Source organism: Hypanus sabinus, chromosome 7 (genome assembly GCF_030144855.1).
Source record: "Hypanus sabinus isolate sHypSab1 chromosome 7, sHypSab1.hap1, whole genome shotgun sequence".
NCBI classification, from domain to species: Eukaryota; Metazoa; Chordata; class Chondrichthyes; order Myliobatiformes; family Dasyatidae; genus Hypanus; species Hypanus sabinus.
Window position 1 is genome coordinate 136420372 of NC_082712.1, and position 24123 is coordinate 136444494.

Sequence of the window (24123 nt, forward strand, 5' to 3'; positions counted from 1 at the left end):
AAGGAGTTAATCCAATTATTACAGAGAAAGACTTAGAATATGGTTATCTGTCTTAAAACGTTGCTTCAATGGAATACATAAATTTATCTAAGAAGAGCTAAATCTGAATTTGTGAGAAGAATTATTAAAGTGGAGAGAAGCTGAGCCAAAGAATAGGATTCAATCTACTTGTTTATGTAGACTAAAAGCCAATTTATCTATTTCTGTGCTGTAACATACTGTGAAATCTTAAATGTCTCTTGCACTTGCAAACTGTTTTTTCATTTGCTGAAATCCATTTTTATGACTATCAAGCTTGAATTGTATACAAAGCAATTGAGTTATCGATGGATTTGTCATTTCTGTGTTATAATATGCCACTATGTTTGTGATCGATAATTAATGTAAGCAGTGAATCTCCAACAATTCATCAAGCTCACATAATTAAACAAACAATGACATCTTATAATGTTTGATCGTAGATTATTCTGTGATTACAAGTTGCCTTTCTCTTTTTAACGCAGGTTGGAGATCAGATTGTTGAAGTAGATGGAGTTGATTTTACAAACGTGGATCACAAAGAGGTAAAATCTGATTTAAATTTTTTAACAAAGAATCCTGTTTGCATAAAAATCATATGACATTATATGGTTTATTAGTATTTTGAGTTACAATATCAGCTTCATCGACGCAAGAGCAAATTGGATCAGATGGTTTACCATGGTGCATACTTGAAGTTAGTCAACAGCAGTATTGGGCAGGATTTCAAAAGTTGTTGTTTCTTGTTCATCTCCCTTTCAGTGTTATGCTAAATACAGTTTGTTCCCAATGTATTCATTAAGCAGTGAAGTAAGATTTGAGATGTAGAAAAAAATCTGCATTCCAAATGTTTGAAAATCCTGATTGTCAGCATAAGATGCTCAGGGTAATGATTTGTGAGCTCCTTTTAACACACGAGGGCCCTAATTTCTACACTCATTTAAATGCACTAGGGTCACAGTTCCTTCCCTCCCTTTAATACTCTAGGGCACTGGTTCCCACACTCCCTTCGATACACCAAGTTCCCATGCTCTCTTTAATCTCACTAGGCCCTCATTTCCCATATTCACTTGATAATCACTGGGTCCTGTTTTTCGGCTGGCTGGGATTGTTGGAAAAAATAATCATAATTTTATGTAACATTTCTAAAATGTGATTTAATAGTGTGTTGGAGTATTGATTGAAATAACATTTAATCAGCTGGGCAACGTACTGCTCTGGCACAATGGAAGTCCTGGAGTTTGTCTGTATTTTGCTATTGAATATTAAGAGATCACTGAGCCTGGAGCTTAACTACTTTAGTTGTGTTTCAGTACATGAGGAATATTCGCGTTGTCTCTGAGGTCATTCTATTTTTGTCCATCTCTTATGGTTCTGAACCTTTCTGTATCTGTCGGTTTATTACCACAATATTGCATTGCTGAAAACAATCTAAACAAACCTCTGCAATGGTAACAGTATTTCTTTTGGACAGGGCTTAATGGCTTTACTGCTTATGCTGTAGTTAAAGATGCATTTGAGACCTAATGACTTGATTTGATCCTATTTTGAATTTTAGATCAAAGATCCCAATGACTTCATGGAATTGCCCCAATTACTGTTTAGATGAATATGATATAATTGAAGCAAACACACACAAAATGCTTGAGGAACTCATCAGGTCAGGGTGCATCTGTGGAAAAGAGTAAACAGTCAATGTTTCAGGCTGAACCCTTCTGCAGGATCCTTCTTTGAGTCCTGACGAAGGGTCTCAGCAGGGAAAAGTTGACTGTTTACTTTTTCCATAGATGCTGCCTGTCCTGCTGAATTCCTGCAGCATTTTGCAGCATCTGCAGATTTTCTCATGTTTATTATATAATTAAAGATGATGGAATCCAGGTTACCCAGTTGTCTTTTAATGACCTAACTTCCTACCTTCATAAAGAATAAAAGAAGTGGCAAAAATGAGAGAGATGCTGCTTTTTCCAATGATATGTGATTCTGTATTTTTCCCCAAAACCAGGCTGTCCGAATTCTGAAGAGCAGCAGGAGCCTGACAATCATTGTACTCACTGGTGCAGTAAGTATTGATCATCCTGCGGATAAAAGAATTGCTAGAGTTTAAAGTTTTCTTGGGGATTGTGTGCAACAAAGTACTTCTGCTTTGTAAAACCGAAGCTTCAAATTGATGTGTTCAAAGTTGAATGCACTATTACTTATTTAGAAACAATATTGTATCATAAATATTGGTGGTAATAAGTTCAACAAGACCATTCTTTGAGGTGAAGTTCAAAGTAAATTTACTGTCAAAGTACATATATGTCATCCCTGTACAACCGTGAGATTCGTTTTCTTGTGGGCATACTCAACAAATCCATAGAATAATAACCATAGAAAGACTGCACAAACTTGAGCATTGAACCAGTGTTCAGAAGACAATAAACTGTGCAAATACAGAAAGAAATAAATAATATTAATAAATAAGCAATAAATATCAAGAGCATGAGATGAAGAGTCCTTGAAAATGAGTACATTTGTTGTGGGAATATTTCAAAGATGGGGTAAGTGAATTTATCCCCTTTGCTTCAAGAGCCTGGTGGTTGAGGGGTAGTAACTATTCCTGAACCTGGTGGTGTGGATCCTGAGGCTCCTGTACCACCTTCCTGATGGCAGCAGCGAGGAGAGATCATGCCTTGGGTGGTGATGGTCCTTGATGGATGCTGCTTTCCTGCGTCAGCATTTCATGTAAATGTGCTCAATGGTCGGGAGGGCTTTACCCATGATGAACAGGGCTGTATCCACTACTTTTTGTAGGATTTTATGTTCAAGGATATTGGTGATTCCATTCCAGGCTGTGATGCAGCCAGTCAATAAACTCTCCACAACACGTCTCTGGAGGTATGTAGAAGGTTTAGATGCCGTGCAAACTCCTGCAGATGTAGAGGTGCTGCTGCACTTTCTTCTTTCCACAAAATAAGTTGGATTAAGATAAATGAAATCCCACCAGTCATGTAATTAGACTGGGCATTTCTAGTCGCAATCCAAATTAACATAACTAGTAGCATGAATTATAGTGGAAAACTTTTTTGAGCTCCTTCAAACATAAGTTTGGTAGTCTGTGCTCCAGAAGATGATTTTCATGGGAAGTTGCAGGAGTATGCAGAGCACATTCTGTCTACATCTTTGACTTGCACATTCGAAGAAAATTTCCACTATCATCTCAATGCAGCTTCAGAAATGATGGCAGACTGCTCAGAAATTTCCAAAATCTGTGCGAGTTTAAGCAAAGCATGAAATGCGTCTAGCATTTGGTGTGGAAGTGTCCATTTAAAGGTGGTGGTGGCTGGTAGTGTTAAAGTTAACAGTATCGACAGCGTTTCATTAGTAGATGCTTCACCATAGGCATTCTAGATGCCATGGGGAGTGATAGAGAAAATTTCTCAGAAATGACCAGTATTAAGATTATAATGAATGGAGCATTCTTAATGGCATTGCAGTTGTATTTGGATCCATGTAATGGATATTCACTTTATGGGCATGTTTCCTAAGGCTATAATAACTGAGATACATGGCATTCTATGGACTTTGGCTATGTTCTACTGCCTGGTCCATCCATCTCTCTCTGAAGGTGGAAGCCTTAGCAACTGTCAGCTTCCCGGCAACTGGATAATTCCACGTGGTCACCAATTATCTCTGCCCAATGCAATGTTCGAGGAGCATTTTTTTCACTTTTTGGTTTCAGTAGGGAGGAAATGGCATTGCAGGTGTTGAGCCTTACTAGAGTTACTAGACTCTGTAAGTGTTGACAGCCATTGATTGTACTTGGGTACCCTCGAGGCCTCCCTTCAATACCCAGAGCCTTTCATTAATTATAAAGAATTACCAATTCTTGTCAGAGAAAAAAAATTAGGTGATCAAAGCCAAGTTTCCCAGCGGCTCCCATAACTCCTTTATCCTCAATGAATCTGCAGTTTCTAACAGTTTCAGTGGTCACAACTACCTTTAAAAATGGATCTTGGCAAAGAAGGGTACTTTTGACTTGTAGGGCTTTTGGGCCCTTGTTCTCCTTCAATCTCCAGATGAGTAAACACAATGGTAATCGTTCAGTCATGATGTGGAGCAGGCCTTTCATCTCCTGAAAGTGAGATTCCATTGTCTTCATCTGTGTGAAGGATGCACTAGAGCACATGCCCAATGTGTGCGGAGACTTCATTGTCTTGCAGAACCTGGCCAGCAGAAGACAACAGCCAATGACTGAGGAACAGCCACAGGAGATCCAGAGTCTGAGAACCATGAAATGGAAGGAGACAACCAGCAGGAGTAAGAGGAGCAGAAGGATAATGAAGGTTCCAAAAGCAACATTACTGCTGAACATCTGCAGCTTACTCTGTCATCTAAGAGAAAAAAGTGTCCAGGGGTCCAGGGGAAATGTACTCCTGCATAGGTAGATACTTCTTGTCAGTGCCATCTATAATCAGATTTCCTAAACAGAACAAATGATTCTCTCCACACTCCACCAACTACCATTACCACAGTAGAACAGCAAGTAGTAAAACAGTTTAATGATGCACAGTGTTGTCTTGGTGCTGGCTTGTTATGCTCATTTGTACTGCTTCTAAATATTGACAAATCCATTCCTGTGACTATTACTCAAATAGAATGCTGCCCTGTTTCTGTATTTCCTAATGAAATCTCACTTAAAGCACTGGCTTCTGCACAAAATATACCTTTCTAATCGAAGCTCCGTTCTGCAGGTGTCAGTAGTGGTTGTGTATTTCATTTATTAGCCTGACATTCAGCATTGGTAGTCCAGTGCAATTTCAAGTACTGGGTAAATATATATACAGTAAAACATCAGAGCAGCAAATAGATGGTAGAAAAGTGCAATGGAAGGCTAATATCTTCATGTCTGTATTCCATTTCCATTCTATAATGAGAAATTCCTAGTAGAAATCTAAGTGAATTTCGTTGCAAGGCATTGAACCTGCTGATTATTCCAAGATGCACGTGCCACACTTCTGGAATAAATTCCCTGGCTTCCCATCTCAGATTATACTCTAATAATTAAAAATATATAAGTAACAATTGTATGTGTTGCCAATAATTGAATTTTGTTTTTCTGATCATTTTAGGGGAAAGAACTATTCCAAACCGAAGAAGAGCGAATGAATGAATATTACCGCCATGAACGAGAGCGTCAGGAATTAATGCAGCAGAAAAGGATTGCAATGGAAGCCAACAAAATTCTGAAGGAACAACAAGAAAAAGAGAGGCAGTAAGATGATATCTTTAATACTTCTGCTTCCTTTTCAGTAATAAAAGCAACTTAACATAAAACCAAATATGGTCATCCATCATACCACAGAATGTGTTCAGAAAAGAAAATGGCAGCATTTATCCTGTAATAGGGCATTTTTTTTGCCCAGTGTTTAATACAAGTAGCTCAGTTTTCAATAAGATTGTGAAATTTCAGGCATACTATCCTCTGAAGCAAGGCGGAATGTTTGAAATTCCTGAATGCTTTCTTCATTTTGTTTTCACTTGCAGACAGTTGAATACAGTAACTTTTCACTGCAACATAGTTAACTCTATTCTACCCTATTGGATTTATAAGGAAACATCAAATACACTACCATATTATTCTACAAGAATCACTTAGCAAAGATTGAATGATGGTTTCATTAATTTATACTGTTTTAAGGAATGTATTTAATCTAGATAGCACCCTTCACAGTATCAGCTTGTCCTAAGAGCCAATATAAAAAGCTTCAGAATTACACTTACCAGAGGTAGAATCACAAGGCTGCAGAGACTTTATGCTGCCTCTCCGGTAATTACAAGTGCCCAAAGTGTGGACTTTTCTATATGTGAGCAAGCTCCCTAAATATTATTAAATTCATATATATATATATATATATATATATATATATATGTATACACATGCATCTGTTCCTATGTGCAGTAGAACTTGTTTCCTGTCCCTCTCCTCTTTTTAGTAATTGTTCGTTCTTCTGTGATCTTAATGCCATTTATTACAATACTGGGGAAGTATGATTACAATGCCAAGTTAATTGTGTGCTTTCTAATTTATTGAAAAAAATGACATATATGAGGGGTGATTGATAAGTTTGTAGCCTAAGGTAAAAGGAGTCAATTTTAGAAAACCTAGCACATTTATTTTTCACCCCCCCCCCCCCAGTGATGCCACCATGTCCTTGTGGACCTCCTTGGGTGATAAGCCCTTGAGACCAAGGTAGCAGATGACTGCAAGAAGGCCGATGTTGCAATGTTCAATTACCTGAAACAGAAATACCACAGAATTTATTAACTTCAAACTTTCTGCATAATCACTCAAAGTTGAGCTGCACGGGTCCTTTCTACCTTAGGCCACAAACTTATCTATCACTCCTGCTGTGGACACTTTCTGGAGGTCCAAGATGCCGACTTCTACAAAGAAGGGATCAGTATGCTCTATGACTGCTGGACTAAGTGTGTAAATGTAGGAGGGGACTATGTTGAAAAATAAATGTGCTAGGTTTTCTAAAATTGACTCCTTCTACCTTAGGCCATGAACTTATCAGTCACCCCTTGTAGATGTCTGTAAAATGGTCCCTGTTTATTGAGGAAACCTTGTATACAGGAAAACCATCTCTGTGGCTGTTTCAAAGAACAGTATTAGACAGGCAGTACATTGAAACTCTCATTCTGCTGGTTAATTTAGTAATTTCATATTATCAGCAAAACATATACTATGATTACTAACCTAGCGACCACATTTGAAGAACAAATAATGTTTGTCATCGAGTGCAAACTTTAAGGATTAATTGTCTTCCGGTGACGCTGATTATGTCATTTCTGTCAGCTTAGTATGGAGGTGTGGATGGATGTCCACAAAAGGGAAAAGGGAAAATACAATGGAGAATCATACCTTTATCTTATTTTATGTAAGACTGTTTGCAATATTTATCAGAGAATCATGAGGCAAAAGATACCCCAGGAAATGTGACAGAGGCAAAATATATACTTATAGGAGATACAAAATGAGAAAAACTAATTATATTGCAGAAAGAAGCCATTGCATGAGTTGTTCAAACATGACTGTTACTGGTGTATTTGTGATTTTAACTGAAACTAATTAAACATTTTTTACAAATCTTAGAAGAAAGCTGGAGATATCACAGAAAACTGCTGAAGAACAAGAGAGATATCAAAAAGAAATTGAACAGTAAGTGTTTTATTTGAAAATTCTGTTTTTTTTGCCATAATACTGACTGAAGGTAAAGTATTTTCAAAAATAATTTATGATCTGTATTTAATTGTTGAATGGATCATAATCATATATAACCCATTAGCAATCAGTTTTAAGGTCACATCTATAGCAGTACAGAAGATATCCCATTGGTTAAGATCAGAACAGAGGGGATCCTCACTTTTCATCATTGTATAATTTTTTCCAATTAATGACCAGTTTGGATTTTATTCTGAATATTTCCCTTTAAGGCATGTGTCATGTTTGGCCTTAGTAGAATCCAAATTCATTTGCCGTTATAGTTAAAAATAAATTTTTTAATCATTGTCCGGTAACTTACTTTTAAATGGCTGTTTACTTCTTAAATATCCTCCAGAGCCTTGGATAGGTATGGATATATAGAAACAATGTGTTGTCGGACAATTTTACACAGGATATGCTCCTGTCCAAGCTTGCCTTCGCTTATCATTACCTTGAATGAATCCCTTGAGCTGTTCAGTTCAGTTATTCTCTCAATGTTTTAATCACCTATCAAATTTTCTGGAGTTTTGATATATTGCTCAAAGTGTTTGTATTAATGTGTGTAAATCATGCTTTTTAGAGAGGTACTAAGAATAAATGTATGGATTATTATTTAGATATTGTTTTACAGAGGATTTGTTGAAAGACAGATTGCAAGCTAATGAAAAAATGTTGCACCATAATTGGTCATGGTGGATTTCTTTAGTCAGAACATTCAAGCTGCTCAAACAGAGTGAGATTTTATTTTTTTCAGTTTTTTGCAAACATTATGCCCTCAGTGTATTTGTTTAATGGGGAATTACTTTGTTTATTGACCTGCACTGCTCCAAAGAGCACTATATGAGGTCATTCTTGCCCTCTGCCATTAGGCTCTATAATGAGTCAACCTATAGCAGGGAAAGTGATGACCCCTCCTGTTAGACTGTTGCAGGTAAATGATTTTTTATTCTTTCTTACTTCTCTTCTAATGTTTGTATATCTGTGCACTTGTAATGTTACTGTGATACTATAATTTTCTTTGGGATCAATGAAGTGTCTATATCTATGTATCAAAGAAGTAGCCTTGAGCTGAATATATTTGAGTTTTATTGACAAAAACCACATTCAGTTGCTTAATAAATTCATTGTCTGTCAAGTCATCACAATCAGCTTAAAATTTCTGATTTGAAATCTGAATTTGACCCAATAAAATGGAACATCTAGGGACAATTATTATAGCTAACAAGTCAATTATTGTCTGTCAAATTATTAGGAAGGAAGTTAATCAAGGGATATAGCAGTAACCACTAATGTAAGTGACTGACAACTTCAAAATCTAATGTGACAGCTATGAAATTTGAATTCATTTAATAATCAGGTAATTGTAAAGTATGAATCACGATATATTTTGTTATAAAGACCCAGTTGATTCCCGAATGTCCTTTGGGAGGAAATATGCTAAAGTTGCAAGACACTGTAACTACCAACAACCAAACTGGTGGAGGAACCCAGCAGTTCAGGCAACATCTGTGGAGAGAAATAAGTGAATGATTTTGGACCCAAGATGTTGTCTGGCAATCTCCCTCCACAGGTGTAAAATGATCATGGCTGACCAAGAATGTAATCCCAGAGCAAGAGGCTGTTCCTACATGCGTCATATTTAAAAGATTGCCCGCTGATGTTGTAATTATGTCCTCTCCTTTCAGCTTCGCCCACTCGTGGAGGCATTGACATTAATCCTCTCTTGCCCCTTAAGGATCAGACTTGATTCAATATCATCACACCTCAATTTTCTACCCTCCAATGAGTGTAGATCTAATCTGTTCAGCCACTTATCATGGTACAGTCCTATAATGGCAGGAATTAGCTCATGAATCTCCATTGGATTGTCCCAGTACTAGTACAGTGCATTCCAGTTAATTGGGACATATCGGGAACAATATGTTTTACCCAATTAAGCAGCTGCTACAATTATTCAGTTTCATGGAATTATTTAAAAAGGTATAAAAAAAACAAACTACTGATTAACTGAGTAATTAGGTACTGCAAATAAAATACAGAACAAATTAGAACACTACCAACATTAATACAGTGTAATAAAACTGTGTATTAATTAGTAATGGTTATCGATGGAAGAATTCATCGAGTGTATGTTGCCATTTACTCTCGATGAACTGTAAATGAACAAAATCAGCGCAGACACTGGACTGCCTTCATTACCTTCCTGCATGAAGTAGTGTCGTGATCCAACAATATATTGCCTGGCGTCCTGTATAGTCACTAGTTCAGGTTCTGTTGTCATCCTCATCAGTCAGTCAGTCAGTCAGGGTCTTCCTGAACCAGAAATGCTGGATCAGTAGTTTTGTGCGAGCAGCACTTACCGTGCGACATCGAGTGTACATTGCCGGCAATCAGGAGCACAGGAAAAGCAGCTACGATCTGCACAAAGCTATCAAGGCTGTGAAACAATAATACAGGGACAAATTGAGTCAAAATTCACAACAAATAGCACATGTGACTTGTGGTGAGGGCTGCATACCATCTCTGAGGCTCAGGTGCACAGATATTTCCAACGGGTGGACTGTCACAAGGCTGCGGGACCGGACGGTATCCCAGGGCGGGTACTCAGGATGTGCTCAGCACAACTGGCAGGTGTGTTTACAGACATTTTTAATCTCTCCCACTCCCAGTGTACAGTGGCCTCTTGCTTCAAGTTATCCACCATTGTCCCTGTACCAAAAAGGGCCAAGGTAACATGCCTGAACGATTGGCATCCTGTCACACTCACCTCATTAATAAGTAAATGCTTTGAGTGGCAGGTCAAGGACTACATTTGCAGCATGCTGCCACCCAAACTGAACCCCCTACAATTCACCTACCGACACAGCCGATCGACAGACAATGCAATAGTGTCTGCTCCACTTACCGTCCTTACACATCTGGAGAAGAAGGATGCTTATGTGAGGATGCTGCTCTTGAATAATAGTTCAGCATTCAACACCATCCAAGCTTGACAGGAAGCGCAGCAACCTCGGCCTCGACCCTGCCTTGTGCAGCTGGATCCTGGGCTTCCTGTCAGATTGCCAGCAGGTGATAAGAGTGGGCTCCCTCACCTCCACCCCTCTGACTCTCAACACAAGAGCCCCTCGGGGCTGTGTACTGAGTCCTGTCTACTTCCTATATACCCATGACTGTGTCGCCACTTACAGCTCTAATTTGCTAATTAAATTTGCCGATGACATTACATTGATTGGCCTAATCTCAAATAATAATGAGGTGTCCTACAGGGAAGAAGTCACCTGTCTGACACAGTGGTGTCAATTGAACAGCCTCTCCCTCAACGTCACAAAAACAAAGGAGCTGGTTGTGGATTACAGGAGGAATGGAGACAGGTTAACCCCTATTGACATAAATGGATGTGGGGTTGAGAGGGCAAACAGCTTCATATTCTTCGACATTCACATCACTGAGAGCCTCACATGGTCTGTACACACCAGCTGTGTGATGAAAAAGGCACAACAGCAATTCTTTCACCTCAGATGCTTGAGGAAGTTTGGTATGGGCCTTCAAATCCTAAGAATTTTCTACAGGGACACAATTGAGAGCATCCTGGCTGGCTGCATCACTGCCTGGTATGGGAACTGTGCCTCCCTCAATCACAGGACTCTGCAGAGAGTGGTGCGGACAGCCTAGTGCATCTGTAGTTGTGAACTTCCTATGATTCAGGACATTTACAAAGACAGGGTGTAAAAAGGGCCTGAAGGATCATCGGGGACCTGAGTCACCCCTAACCACAATCTACTTCCAGCTACTACCATCTGGGAATCGGTACTGCAGCATAAAAGCCAGGGCCAACAGGCTCAGGGACAGCTTCTTACACCAGGCCATCAGACTGATGAACTCACACTGATCTGTGTGTATTTCTGTGTTACATTGACTGCTCTGTTTATTATAAATTACTATGATTGCACATTTAGACGGAGACATATCGTAAAGATTTTTACTCCTCATGTATGTGAAAGATGTAAGAAATAAAGTCAATACAATTCAATCACTTCCCTCATCTTCATATTCCCCTCCTTGGTGCTTTGATTTTAACAATGGCATCCCCCAAACCTTTGTTCCATTGTAACATTCAGGATGATTGTCAATTCCTTCAAATTCTTTGTAGTCCCGAACTTGCTGAAGTAGTGAAATTATTTCTTTTTCACTCCCAGGCGTTTCTGGCATCTCAAGCCTAAGTGCAGTGAGCAAAACAGTCTGAATTGTCTTACTGCTTATTTCTGACAACTGTCACTGACGAACCGTATTGCCTTTACTAGGTTAACCCATGCACTCGCTTCCGTAGCTGTTGAAGATGATGTCGGGTAGATTTTCTTCAACTGTTTTGAGATTGTAGTTCACAAACATTCTCTGATACAATGGCTTTAATTTTTTTATGATTCCCACATCCATTGGCTGCCCCAAGGGTGTTGTATTGACAGGCAGGAATGGCAGCTGGATGTCTCTCAAATATTCTACATTGGGGTGTGCCGCACAATTGTCAACAAGCAGAAGAATTTTGCTTGATTTCCACTGTAGCACCAAATCTTAACTCATTTAAAGGTTCAGAATAAATTTATTATCAAAGTATGTATGCAGCATACAACCCTGAAATGTGTCTTCTGCACAGACAGCCACGAAACAAAGAAGATTATGGAACTGTAACATATTCAAAGAATAACAACGAACACCTCACATGCAAAAAAAATCATGCAAACAGTTACAAAAACACAGGATATAAAGCACAAACTCAAAAGGCATATTTCAGTTCAGCTCAGCATTCATTATGTGCACGTTGACCCAATTCAAAAAACGCCCAAAAGTAGCGATATTAAAAAAAGGAGCTGGCAGAACGAGAGCCTGAATTAGAGTCCAATTCTTCAAACCATGGTGATTCAACCTTGCTTCGCCAGCATCAAGGGAGAGATGGATCACTTGAGCACAAGGACCTTACCTCGAGAGCAGCTAGCAAGAGGGAGAGAGACCCTCCTCCAGCAGCAGCAGCAAGCGACAGACTGGTAGTCAGTTCTGAACACTCACTCGTCCTCAGCACATGCCTTGATGATTTCAATCTTCCTTGGTGCTTTAGTCAGCAAGGACAGTGAGAGATGGAGTCGATCATAGGCTCGTGTCCCGTTTCCTGGCCTCCCTGCCATGTGCTTTACTGACAACCTCATGGAACCCTCTCAGAGACAGCAAAGCACCAGATCACCTGATCGGCCCAAAAACATGCCACCAGAGTATAGATAACAGGCTCAAATAGTAGCAAAACCACGTCTGAAATAAAAAGAGAATATAAAAGAAGTGAAATGAGTTGCTTTATGAACCGTCTTGAGGATGGTTCCTTAGATAATGATGAACAGTAAAGAAAATTCCTTAGATAGTGATGAATTAATTAATAGGCTACATAATTGAAACTATTACATTACGTGGGTAATATGCTAATACTTAGCCAATGAAAAGTGAGAAAGGTGATTAAACCATTAGTTTAGTTGCTATGCTGCTCTCTGCCAGTGAGTGTGAGAAATGCAAGAGTTTGTTTAAAAAGTACAAATCTTATAAAAAGTATTATTTAAATAACAGTGGTTTCCAACATTACTTCCACGCTTTCAATTTTTGGATGTTCCCTGTTGTCCCTCGCACAATTCCCATTCCCCTTGCAGTTTATCTTGTTGATGTATGAAGCTTGCAATTGTAGATTTCCGCATTCCAGTTAGCTGATTGCTTCTAATTTGGTCCAGTAGTATAATTTTTTTTTCACTTAATTTAAATGTGTTTGTAGTGTCTTGGCAAAGATCTGAAAAATAAATTTAAAATCAAAATTAAAAAAAAACACAATATTATCAAAAAATCGATGCTTTTTAAAGCAGCGTCCGTTGGCCCAAATGGATAACATTCACAACTGAAGCAACCATTCACTTACAGCACAATGTAGTGTCTAATGGCCACATAAGTGCACATAAATGACTGGCTCTTGTCCCAATTAAATAGCATAGTGTCCCAAATAAGCAAAGGGAATCCTGGCTATTATCTCAATTTGTTTTGTTCTCTTAAGAGTTGTCCCAAGTAAGTGGGTGCATCAGTTAACTATGGTCCAATTAACTATCATCCACAATATATCATTTTTAAATAATGGATCAAAACTATATACAATGTGCCAGGTGTAGCTTGTATACGTGACATCCTGCTGCCTCCTGCATGTCATTTATGTAAATAATTGAGAGCCAGGTCAGGTTATATCCTTTTAGCATGATAAAGACTGGACTTAACTATTTTGACTTTTTCATCTATACAATATCCAGACTTTAATACATTTCATCGCATTTTCCCAAATGGTCCCATTTTGTGCACCAGTCTTTTATATTATACTTTGACAAAAGTCTTCTGATAATCCAAATATTCTATATCTGCTGATTCACCAGTATCAATTCTGCTTAGTACATCCTTAAAGAACTCTAGGGCATTTGTCAAACAAGGTTTATCTTTTGTGAAAGCATAATGACTAGGTTTGACTTCATTAAGCTTCTCTAAGTGACTAGCTATTTCTTCCTTGGTTTTAGACTGCAGCATTTTATCAACAGCAGATATTAAGCTAACAGTTCAATACCCACTTTTCATTTTCCTCCCTTCTTGAACAGAGTCACATTGGCAGTTTTTCAAACCATTGGTATTTTGCAAGTACCCAGTAAGTTGGGAAAACCTCAACCAGTAGATTTTCCTATTTTCGCTGTTGACTCTTCATCAGCTGATCTAGGTGAGGCAACTCACTACACAACTCGTAATTAATCGAAGCTCGCACTTTATTGTCTCTGCACAAACTACAATGCAACTATGTTGACTCCAGGCTAACAAGTTAAAACATGAATTCTACTGTTCCCTGTGTACCAATACTCACTCAGACCACTTCTCCGATTTGTATCACTGAAATAGAAGATCGCCTGTTGGCCACATAATTGATCCTTCTTCTCCCAGATCCTGACATGGGGGCTCTTCTTTGCAATAGTTAGTTTCTGGGGTACTCATCCCTTTGCATTTGAAACCCTTCATTCTTATATTCTTCCCTCATGAGTTCAAATGTTGCATTTTAATTTCAGTCATGTGACTGACCTGTATTGGATTCCCATTGGATGTAGTCTAAGGACTGCACAACTTCGTGCACTAGGTGACTTCTTTTGTTCCATTCTACTTTGGTTCAAACTAGTCAAACTGGGTCACCTGGATACTGGGCCAAGCTAAAGAGATTTCTTCTGCAAACCTGTCATTGTATACAAAAAACTGCTTATTTGAGAATAACCTCAAGTTTAGCAGAAACTCCTTGTGTCCTTGTTCAGTTTCTCTGATTAAGTTATCCCACAGCAAGAATTAGTTAATCAAACTTCACAAAGTGGAGGCTACAGAGCAGTGTCACAAAATGGCAGCCTCCATTCATTCAAACATGAGAAGGACAAAGCCATTTGGTTTGTCTACTTCCACTGTCCTTCACCCTTCTGAGTTCAATGCTTTCTTCCATATTTTAATTCCTTCATAGTCAACATTGTAGTCATTTCTTCCAAGATCATTGAGTGCTCCCCATTAAAACCTAGCCATCCCTTCTGCCTTTGGTGCCATCAGTTAATTTAATACCTTGTTACTCTTTACATTGTACTTTTAAAAGCCAGTTGAACAGGTACAAGGATAGAAAACATTTAGAATTTATGGGCCAGTTGCTGCAAATGGGGCTGGCTTAGAGGGCATTTTGGTTGGCACGGACAAGTTGGGAGCAGGGTCTCTTTCTGTGCTGTATGACCCAGTTTTAGACATGGTACTGTTGTTCAATGGCTGATGCTTGGGGTTAGATAGGTATGAAACATGCAGAAGCTTCTGAGAAACAATGTGTGAGAGGCAGCCTTCTCATGGAAAGGGGACATTTAAAAGGAAATTGCCAAGAACATATCTATAAGAGTCATGATCGGCAATATGAATGACTGGAATTCAGCAATGCAACCAAGAACCCCTTGCTAGTGTTAATGCAAAATCTCTTTGACCAACGGTTCTACACCTCACCAGTTGTGATTTATTTTTGTTGGCTGGTTCAATGCAAATATTATATGTAGCCTGAAAGTGCCTTGATTTCACGATGTGTGAGTCACCTCAGCTTCGTCTCTGAGAGCATTGCAGGGGCTTGTGTTCATTTTTTCCTTAATGACCAGGTAGCAAATAAACAAGATCTATATGCGATTACATGGTACTAGAAAATAGATAAGATATATATTCTTATCTATAACCGGTATCCATATTGAGCAAAAGCATTCCAGATGGAGTTACAAAATAAAAGTAAATGACTAACAGCACATCATTATTTCCTGGTACACAAGCACATCAAGTATGTTGTCAGTAAAATGGTTAAGGATTAAATTTAATTTGATTATCTTGAATAATGTGAAAACCATTACAATAATTGGCACATTTTATCTTATATGACTTTTCCTGCTTATTTGAAAGCAAAGAAACTCAAGGTTGTGCAAAATGCTATTTTTTTCTTCTGATTATTGAGTAATGTTATTGGAATTGCTCACAGGATAGAAGCACAAGAACAGAAGTTCAAAAGGGAATGGGATGAAGACTGGGGACAACATGAACAGCCCACGAGTCCAATGTCTGTAGCTGCTGATGTAATTCCACAACCATCATCGAAAAGTGAAAGTAAGATATTTTTACAAAATTTCCCTTCTCATGTTTTTCAGAGTATATTGCATATATCTCTTTTTGATATACTTTATATTCATTTAAGCCTGAATATCTAACTTCTACCCTAATATAATAATAGTCAGCCAGTAACATTAACACAATTTAATGCTTATTCTTCAGTTTCATATTTGTAAATGTTGCAAGGAATTTGAAGGTTTCAGAAAATGTGGAAAAGCACTAGTTGCGGGTTTGTCAGAATTAAGTCATATTCAGTAGTACTATCAAGTAGTCAATTGCATGGCTGTACATTAATGAGATTACTTCAATTTATTGTTCTTGGATGAAGAATGCATTGTAGGTTACACTAGGCACTGAAACAGGAAAGGAAGAAGTTAATGCTATATTTATGTTACTAAACATGTCCATGATTGGTTTCCTTTCTGGAGTCTTCTCCAAAGCCAATGACATTCATAAATCTTAGTATTATTAGAATATAAAAATGAGCTGCAGAATCAGTTTGGCCAAAGGCAGGAAAATAGTAGCCAGGAGCATTCATTTCCTCTTCAGAACTCATGGTAGTTTGTTCACTTGCCAGACTTCTTGTAAACTGCAGCATTGAATACAACTTGTGTCACCTGCTCTTCATTGCAGCTTTGTTTAAAATAATTTATTGGATTAATACATTTAATCTGATGGGGATTATTTTGATAGCAGGCAGGGGGAGCAGGCAGAGAGAGCAGAGCACCCCTGCGGCCATTCCCATTAACAATAAGTATACCGTACTGGATACTGTCGATGGGGATGACCTACCAGGAATGAGCTGTAGTGGTCCTGCCTCTGGCACAGAGGTTGAACCCTCAACTAGGAAGGGGAGGAGGGAAGACAAGAGAGCGATAGTTTTAGGGGATTCTATAGTCGGGGGGCAGATAGGAGATTTTGTGCGGCAGATCGGGAGTCTCAGATGGTATGTTGCCTCCCTGGTGCTAGGGTCTGGGACATCTCAGATCGGGTGCAGGCTATTCTTGAGAACGAGGGCATGAACCCAGATGTAGTGGTCCATGTAGGGACCAACGATGTAGGTAAGGTGAGTGAGGGGGTCCTGCTTAGAGAGTTCAGGGAGTTAGGAGTGAAGCTGAAAGGCAGGACCTCCAGGGTGACAATCTTGGGATTGCTACCTGTGCCACGTGTGAGTGAGGCGAAGAATAGAATGATTATGCACATTAATACAAGGCTGAGAGCATGGTGCAGGAAGGAAGGGTTCAGGTTTTTGGATAATTGGTCTTTGTTCCAGGGACGTTGGGATCTGTTTCGAAGGGACGGTCTACATCTGAACTGGAGAGGTACTAACATTCTTGCAGGAATGTTTGCCAGTGCTGCTCAGGGGGGTTTAAACTAGATGTGCAGAGGGCAGGGATCCAGAATACGAGAGAAGGTGATATGATGAAGGATAAGGGACAGGTGGGGAATACACGTTTCCCAAATATTAATTGTGTAAAGGAGAAAGGTGAGACAGAACATGTGTTGGAAAAGTTACATGTACAGAGGGTTGGTCAGAAGGAGCATGAGGTTAAATGTGTAGAAGGTTTGGGTGATCTTGAGAAGGTCATCAAAATTCAAGGTGCAATTAGCCCGATGGAAGTTCAAGGAGCTGGGTTAGGTACAATAGACAGTGTTTTAAGCAAAGAGAGGAGGAATGGGCTAAGAATTCTATACTTGAATGCGTGTAGTGTCAGAAATAAGACAGATGAGCTTGAAGCTCAGATGAAAATGGGGAACTACGATATTGTTGGGATAACGGAGACATGGCTGCAAGGGGATCAGGCCTGGGAATTGAGTGTACCAGGGTATACGTGCTATCGTAGAGACAGAAATATGGGAAGAGGGGGTGGGGTGGCCCTGTTGGTGAGGAATGAGATTCAGTCCTTAGCAAGGGGTGACTTAGGAACAGGGAAAGTAGAGTCTGTGTGGATTGAGCTGAGGAACAGTAAGGGTAAAAAGACCCTAATGGGTGTTGTGTACAGGCCCCCAAACAGTAGCGTGGATATTGGGTACAAGTTGATTAGGGAGTTAACATTGGCACGTGCTAAAGGTAATGCAGTCGTTATGGGAGATTTCAACATGCAGGTGAACTGGGAGAATCAGGTAGGTGCTGGACCCCAGGATAGGGAGTTTGTGGAGTGTCTAAGGGATGTATTTTTGGAACAACTTGTGCTTGAGTCAACCAGGAACGAGGCTATTTTGGACTTGGTGATGTGTAATGAACAGGAATTAATAAGTGATCTTAAAGTAAAGGAGCCATTAGGAAGTAGTGATCATAACATGATAAGTTTTTATCTACAATTTGAGAGGGATAAGGGCAGATTAGAGGTGTCAGTGTTGCAATTAAATAAAGGAGACTACGGAGCCATGAGGGAAGAGCTGGCCAAAGTTAAATGGGCGGATGCCCTGGCAGGAAAGACAGTGGATCAGCAGTGGCAGATATTCTTGGGGATAATACAAAAGATGCAAAAGCAGTTCATTCCAATGAGAAGGAAGGATTCAAAGAGGGGGAAGGGGCCACAGTGATTGACAAAGGAAGTCAGAGATTGTATAGCATTAAAGAAAAAGAAGTATGACAGGGCTAAGATGAGTGGGAATACAGATGATTGGCAAAGTTTTAAGGAACAGCAGATCTTAACTAAAAAAGCAATACGGAGAGAAAAAATCAGGTATGAGCTCAGTCTAGCCAGGAATATAAAAGGGGATAGCAAAAGCTTTTTTAGCTATGTGAAGAGAAAGAAGATAGTTAAGAACTATGTTGGCCCCTTGAAGAATGAATTGGGAGAAATTGTTATGGGAAACAGGGAAATGGCAACAGAATTTAATGCGTACTTTAGATCTGTCTTCAACAGGGAGGACACAAGCAATCTCCCAGATGTATGGATGGGCCAGGGTCATAAGATATCAGAGGAATTGAAACAGATTGACATTAGGAAAGAAACTGTGATGAGTAGACTGATAGGACTGAAGGCTAATAAAGCCCCGGGTCCAGATGGTCTGCATCCGAGGGTTCTAAAAGAGATTGCTCAGGAAATTGCGGATGCATTGGTAATCATTTTCCAATGTTCCTTAGATTCAGGATCAGTTCCTGAGGATTGGAGAGTGGCTAATGTTATCCCACTTTTCAAGAAGGGAGGGAAGGAGAAAACTGAGAACTATCGCCCTGTTAGCCTAACGTCAGTTGTGGGGAAGATGCTTGAGTCCATTATTAAGGACGAAATAGTGGCATATCTTGATGGCAGTAATGGGATTAGGCCGAGCCAGCATGGATTTACCAAGGGCAAATCATGCTTGACTAATCTGTTGGAGTTTTTTGAGGGTGTAACAAGGATGTTAGACGAGGGTAAGCCAGTGGATGTAGTGTACCTAGATTTTCAGAAGGCATTCGATAAGGTGCCACATAGCAGATTGGTGAGTAAAATCAGAGCTCATGGCATTGGGGGTAGGGTTTCAACATGGATAGAAAACTGGTTGACAAGTAGAAAGCAAAGGGTAGCAGTGAATGAGTGTTTCTCGGACTGGCTGGAGGTGACTAGTGGGGTACCACAGGACTCTGTATTGGGACCACAGCTCTTTACGATTTATATCAACGATTTAGATGAGGGCATTGAAAACTATATCAGCAAGTTTGCTGACGATACTAAACTGGGTGGCAGTGTGACATGCGAAGAGGACGGTAGGAGAATACAGGGAGACTTGGATAGTCTGGGTGAGTGGGCAGATACTTGGCAGATGTCATTCAATGTGAATAAATGTGAAGTTAACCACTTTGGAAGCAGGAACAAGAGGGCAGAGTATTGTCTGAACGGTGTCGAGTTAGGTAAGGGAGAAATGCAAAGAGACCTAGGAGTCCTAGTTCACCAGTCAATGAAGGTGAATGAGCAAGTGCAACAGGCAGTGAAGAGGGCAAATGGAATGTTGGCCTTCATTACAAGGGGAATTGAGTACAAGAGCAAGGATGTCCTTTTGCATTTGTACAGGGCCCTGGTGAGACCACACCTGGAATATTGTGTACAGTTTTCGTCACCAGGTTTAAGGAAGGACATTCTGGCAATTGAGGAAGTGCAGCGTAGATTCACTAGGTTGATTCCTGGGATGGCAGGGCTGTCTTACGCAGAGAGATTGGAGAGATTGGGCTTGTACACACTGGAATTGAGGAGATTGAGAGGGGATCTGATTGAAACGTTTAAGATAATTAAAGGATTTGATAGGATTGAGGTAGGAAATATGTTCCAGATGTTGGGAGAGTCCAGTACCAGAGGGCATGGATTGAGAATAAGAGGTCAGTTATTTAAAACAGAGTTGAGAAAAAACTTCTTCTCCCAGAGAGTTGTGGAGGTGTGAAATGCACTGCCTCGGAAGACGGTGCAGGCCAATTTTCTGGATGCTTTCAAGAAGGAGCTAGATAGATATCTGATGGATAGGGGAATCAAGGGATATGGGGACAAGGCAGGGATTGGGTATTGATAGTGAATGATCAGCCATGATCTCAGAGTGGCGGTGCAGACTCGAGGGGCCAAATGGTCTACTTCTGCACCTATTGTCTATTGTCTATAGCCAAGATATCAGGAACTCTTAGAAATTTTGAATTTTATTATTTGTTTTTCAAAGCAGAACTGAAATATAATACTTTGACACTTAATTATATTCATCAAAGCAAAGGAAAGGGGCAGAGTGGATAGAAGAAACTTCAAGCTCAATCTCACTGAACTGTGGTAATAATGTATAGTTCATAGGAATTAAAGGCTTTCTCTACAAGAGAGATGGATTGCACCTTCACTAAAGATGAACCAATATCCTGGCCAAGAGGTTCACTGATTCTACTTGAGAGGGTTTAAATTTGATTGACATGGGGATGGGAACCCAGGCACTAGGTCAGAAAGTGGAGGAATTGAGAGGAAGGTAGCTGCCATGACTTGGAAAAACAGGCAGGAGCAAGGTAATAGATGCAATGAGATGGACAGTTTGAAGTCTGTGCATTTTAATGCAGGGATTATTATGGATAAGGGTGATAAACTTAGCACATGGATCAGTACAGGGAACTATGATGTTGTAGCCATAAAGAGATTTGGTTGAAAGAGGGACAGAAATGGGTAATTAATGTTTCTTAGTTTTGACGTTTTAGAAAAGATTGAGAAAGTGGTAAAAGGATTGGGACAGGGTGAGTTGTGCTGATGATTGGGGGCAATATCAATGAGGGGGTAATTGAGTCTATATGAACTGAATTCAAAAATAGGAAAGATGAGATCACTCTGATAGAATTATACTACAGACACTCTCAATACCCTCAACACCCTCAATAGCCCTACCAGGACACTGAGGAACAGATATGCAGACATATTAAAGGAAATGTGGAGACCATAAGGTTATTGTAGTGGATGACTTCAAATGACCTAATCTAGATGGGGCCCCCGAAGTTTAAGACGTTGAGTGCATCTCGGAGGGTTTCTTAAATCAATATGTAGATAATCTAATGAGAAGAGGGTCCAATCTGGCCCTGGTAATAGGTATTGAGCTTAGCCTGATAACTGACCTTTCTGTGGGAGAATAGGTAGGGAATAGTGATCATAACTCCTCAAGTTTTAAGATGGCTATAGGTGAGGAGAAGTACCGGCTTACAGGAGAGTATTAAATTGTAGCAGGGCAAATTATGAGAGTATTAGGCATAAACTTTCTTTCAGTTGGTGTGGTCTTTCATTGATTCTAATATGTTATCCTGTTATGGATTTAGTGAATCTGCCTGCAAGTAAATCAGGATTATATATGGCAATATACTGTACATCTACCTTGATAATAAATTTACTTTGAAACAGGGACAGGTAATTAGGGACAGGTAATTGGGAACAGGTGTTTTGGGGTAAATCCACATCTGATATGTGGAGTGTGTTTAAAGACCAACTACACAGAGTATAGGACAGGCATGTTTCAGAAAAAAGGGCAAGGACAGCAAGTTAAAGAAACCTGCTGTGTCAAGGGAGGTAGTGAGTTAAGTGAAGGAAAAGGAAACATATAAGATTTAGAAAGCTAAAGTCAAGTAGAGCCCTTGATGATTATTAAAAAAAGCTAGAATAAGACTCATGAAGGGAATTGGGAAAGCCAGTAAGGGCCATGAGAAGTCTTTGGCAAGTAGGATTAACGAGAATCCTAATGCATACTCTACATACATCAAGAGCAAGAGAATAACTAGGGAGCAGGAATATAGGAGGGAACGTGTGCTTGGAGGCGGAGCATGTAGGTGAGGTCCTAAATGAGTACTTTGCATCAGTATTTACAATGGAAGGACGTGGACGATAGGGAGATTTGTGTAGAGTATGCTAATCTAATAGGGTGTTTTGAGATAAGGGTGATAATATTGCTCTTTTAAAGAATAGTTAGGTGGATGTCGACAAGGCCTGTTGACATATGCACCAGGTTAATCAGAGAGGCAAACAATGAGACTTCTTGGACCATGACCAGCATCTTTGTGTCCCAGTGGCCTAGCGATTAGTTGACGTTGTTCCAGTATTCAAGAAGCGAGATAGGGATAATCCTGGAAACACTCTTACATCGGTGGTAGGGAAGTTACTAGCGATAGTAAGTTTGTACATGAGAATTTGGGGAAAAAAGGGCATAATTAGGACAGTCAGTGATGTCTTGTGTGGGGGAAGTCATGACTTACTAACGTGAATGAGTTTTCAAGGAGGTGGCAAAGGTGATTAATGAGGCTACAGCTGCAGTGTATACGGATTTTAGTAAGGTATTTGACAAAGTCCCTCATAGGAGGCTAACCAAGAAGGTTAATGGTTAATTGACTATTTGGATTCTGAATTGGTTTGCTCTTATGAGTTAGAGGGTAGCACTCAATGTGACTTAATCTGTCTGACTAGTGTTGTTCCGCAGGGATCTACACTGGGATTTCTGCTGTCTGTGATGTATCTAACTGGGCCGAATGGCAATGTAGATGGGTTAGTAAGTTTGCAGGTGAAACAAAGTTTTGATAGTGGTGCCGATAACATAGAAGACTGGCAAAGGATACAGTGGGATATTAATCCATTGCAGATGTGGGTGGAGAAATGATGGATGAAATGTAACCCAGTCAAATGTGAAATGTTGCACTTTGGGATATCAAATGTAAGAGACAGTACATTGTTAATGGAAATATCCTTAACAGTGTTGATACACAAAGAGATATGGGATCAAAGGCTACAACTATGTAAAAGTTGATAGAGGGTGCAGATGACAAATGGCATGCTTGCCTTTGCTATTCAAGTAATTTTGTCACGAGTTGGGAAGTTTTGTTGAAGCTTTATAAAATTCTAGCTAAACCCCATCTGGAGTATTGCATTCAGTTCTGGTCACACCTTATGGGAAAGATGTTGAAGCTTTGGAGAGGGTACAGAAGAGGTTTAACAGGATACTGCCTGAATTCAGAGGGCATGTGCTATAAGGAGAAGTCAGACAAAGCTGGACTGTTTTCCTTTGAGCAGCAGAGGCTGAGGGGAAATACGCTAGAGATTTTTAAGGATATGAGAGGGAAGGGCAGAGGAAACAGATAGTAGGTTTTCCCAGGGTGAGATGTTTAATACCAGTGCGCATGCATTATAGGTGAGAGGTGGATAAGTTCAAAGGGAATGTGCGGGGCAGATTTTTAACACAGATAGCAGTGTGTGTCTGGATTCCTCTGTCTGTAGTGGTAGTGGCAGCAGTTATGATAGAGGCTGTCATGAATGTGCAGGAGGGATTAGTTTAGTTGTGAATTTAATTACTACAGCTTGAGCATCCCTTATCCAAAATGCCTGGGGCCAGAAGTGTTTTGAATTTTGGATTTTTTTCAGATTTAGGAGTATTTGCATCTGTAAAATGGATATCTTGAGGATGCAACCCAAGTCTAAACATGAAATTCTGTTACATTGCATATACAGATATACAGTGTGTACACACACACACAGACACACACACACACTTTTTTAAATATGTATAATACACACACCCTGACATCACTGTTGTTCTCCACTCTGAATTTACTTGCTACCAGTATGAAGTCTTTGTCTTCACTTGTTCATCACACATTTGTACTGATGTAGTCATTCAGCATGTTAGATGCTCATCAGTGACAATCTTGGTAAACCTATCAATGAACTTCACTGCTG

The 24123-nt window shown here is 39.7% G+C and overlaps 1 protein-coding gene across 3 annotated transcripts in view; it reads left to right on the forward strand.

The window, feature by feature from the left end:
• The window catches only part of ush1c (Usher syndrome 1C), a 183090-nt gene that overhangs the window by 58096 nt on the left and 100871 nt on the right, over positions 1 to 24123 (forward strand). For all 3 annotated transcript variants that reach the window (XM_059975708.1, XM_059975709.1, XM_059975710.1), the window contains exons 10-14: positions 504 to 563; positions 2021 to 2077; positions 5130 to 5272; positions 7157 to 7222; positions 15846 to 15970. In XM_059975708.1, coding sequence (XP_059831691.1) covers positions 504 to 563; positions 2021 to 2077; positions 5130 to 5272; positions 7157 to 7222; positions 15846 to 15970 — 451 coding nt within the window. The remainder of the gene's footprint in view (positions 1 to 503; positions 564 to 2020; positions 2078 to 5129; positions 5273 to 7156; positions 7223 to 15845; positions 15971 to 24123) is intronic.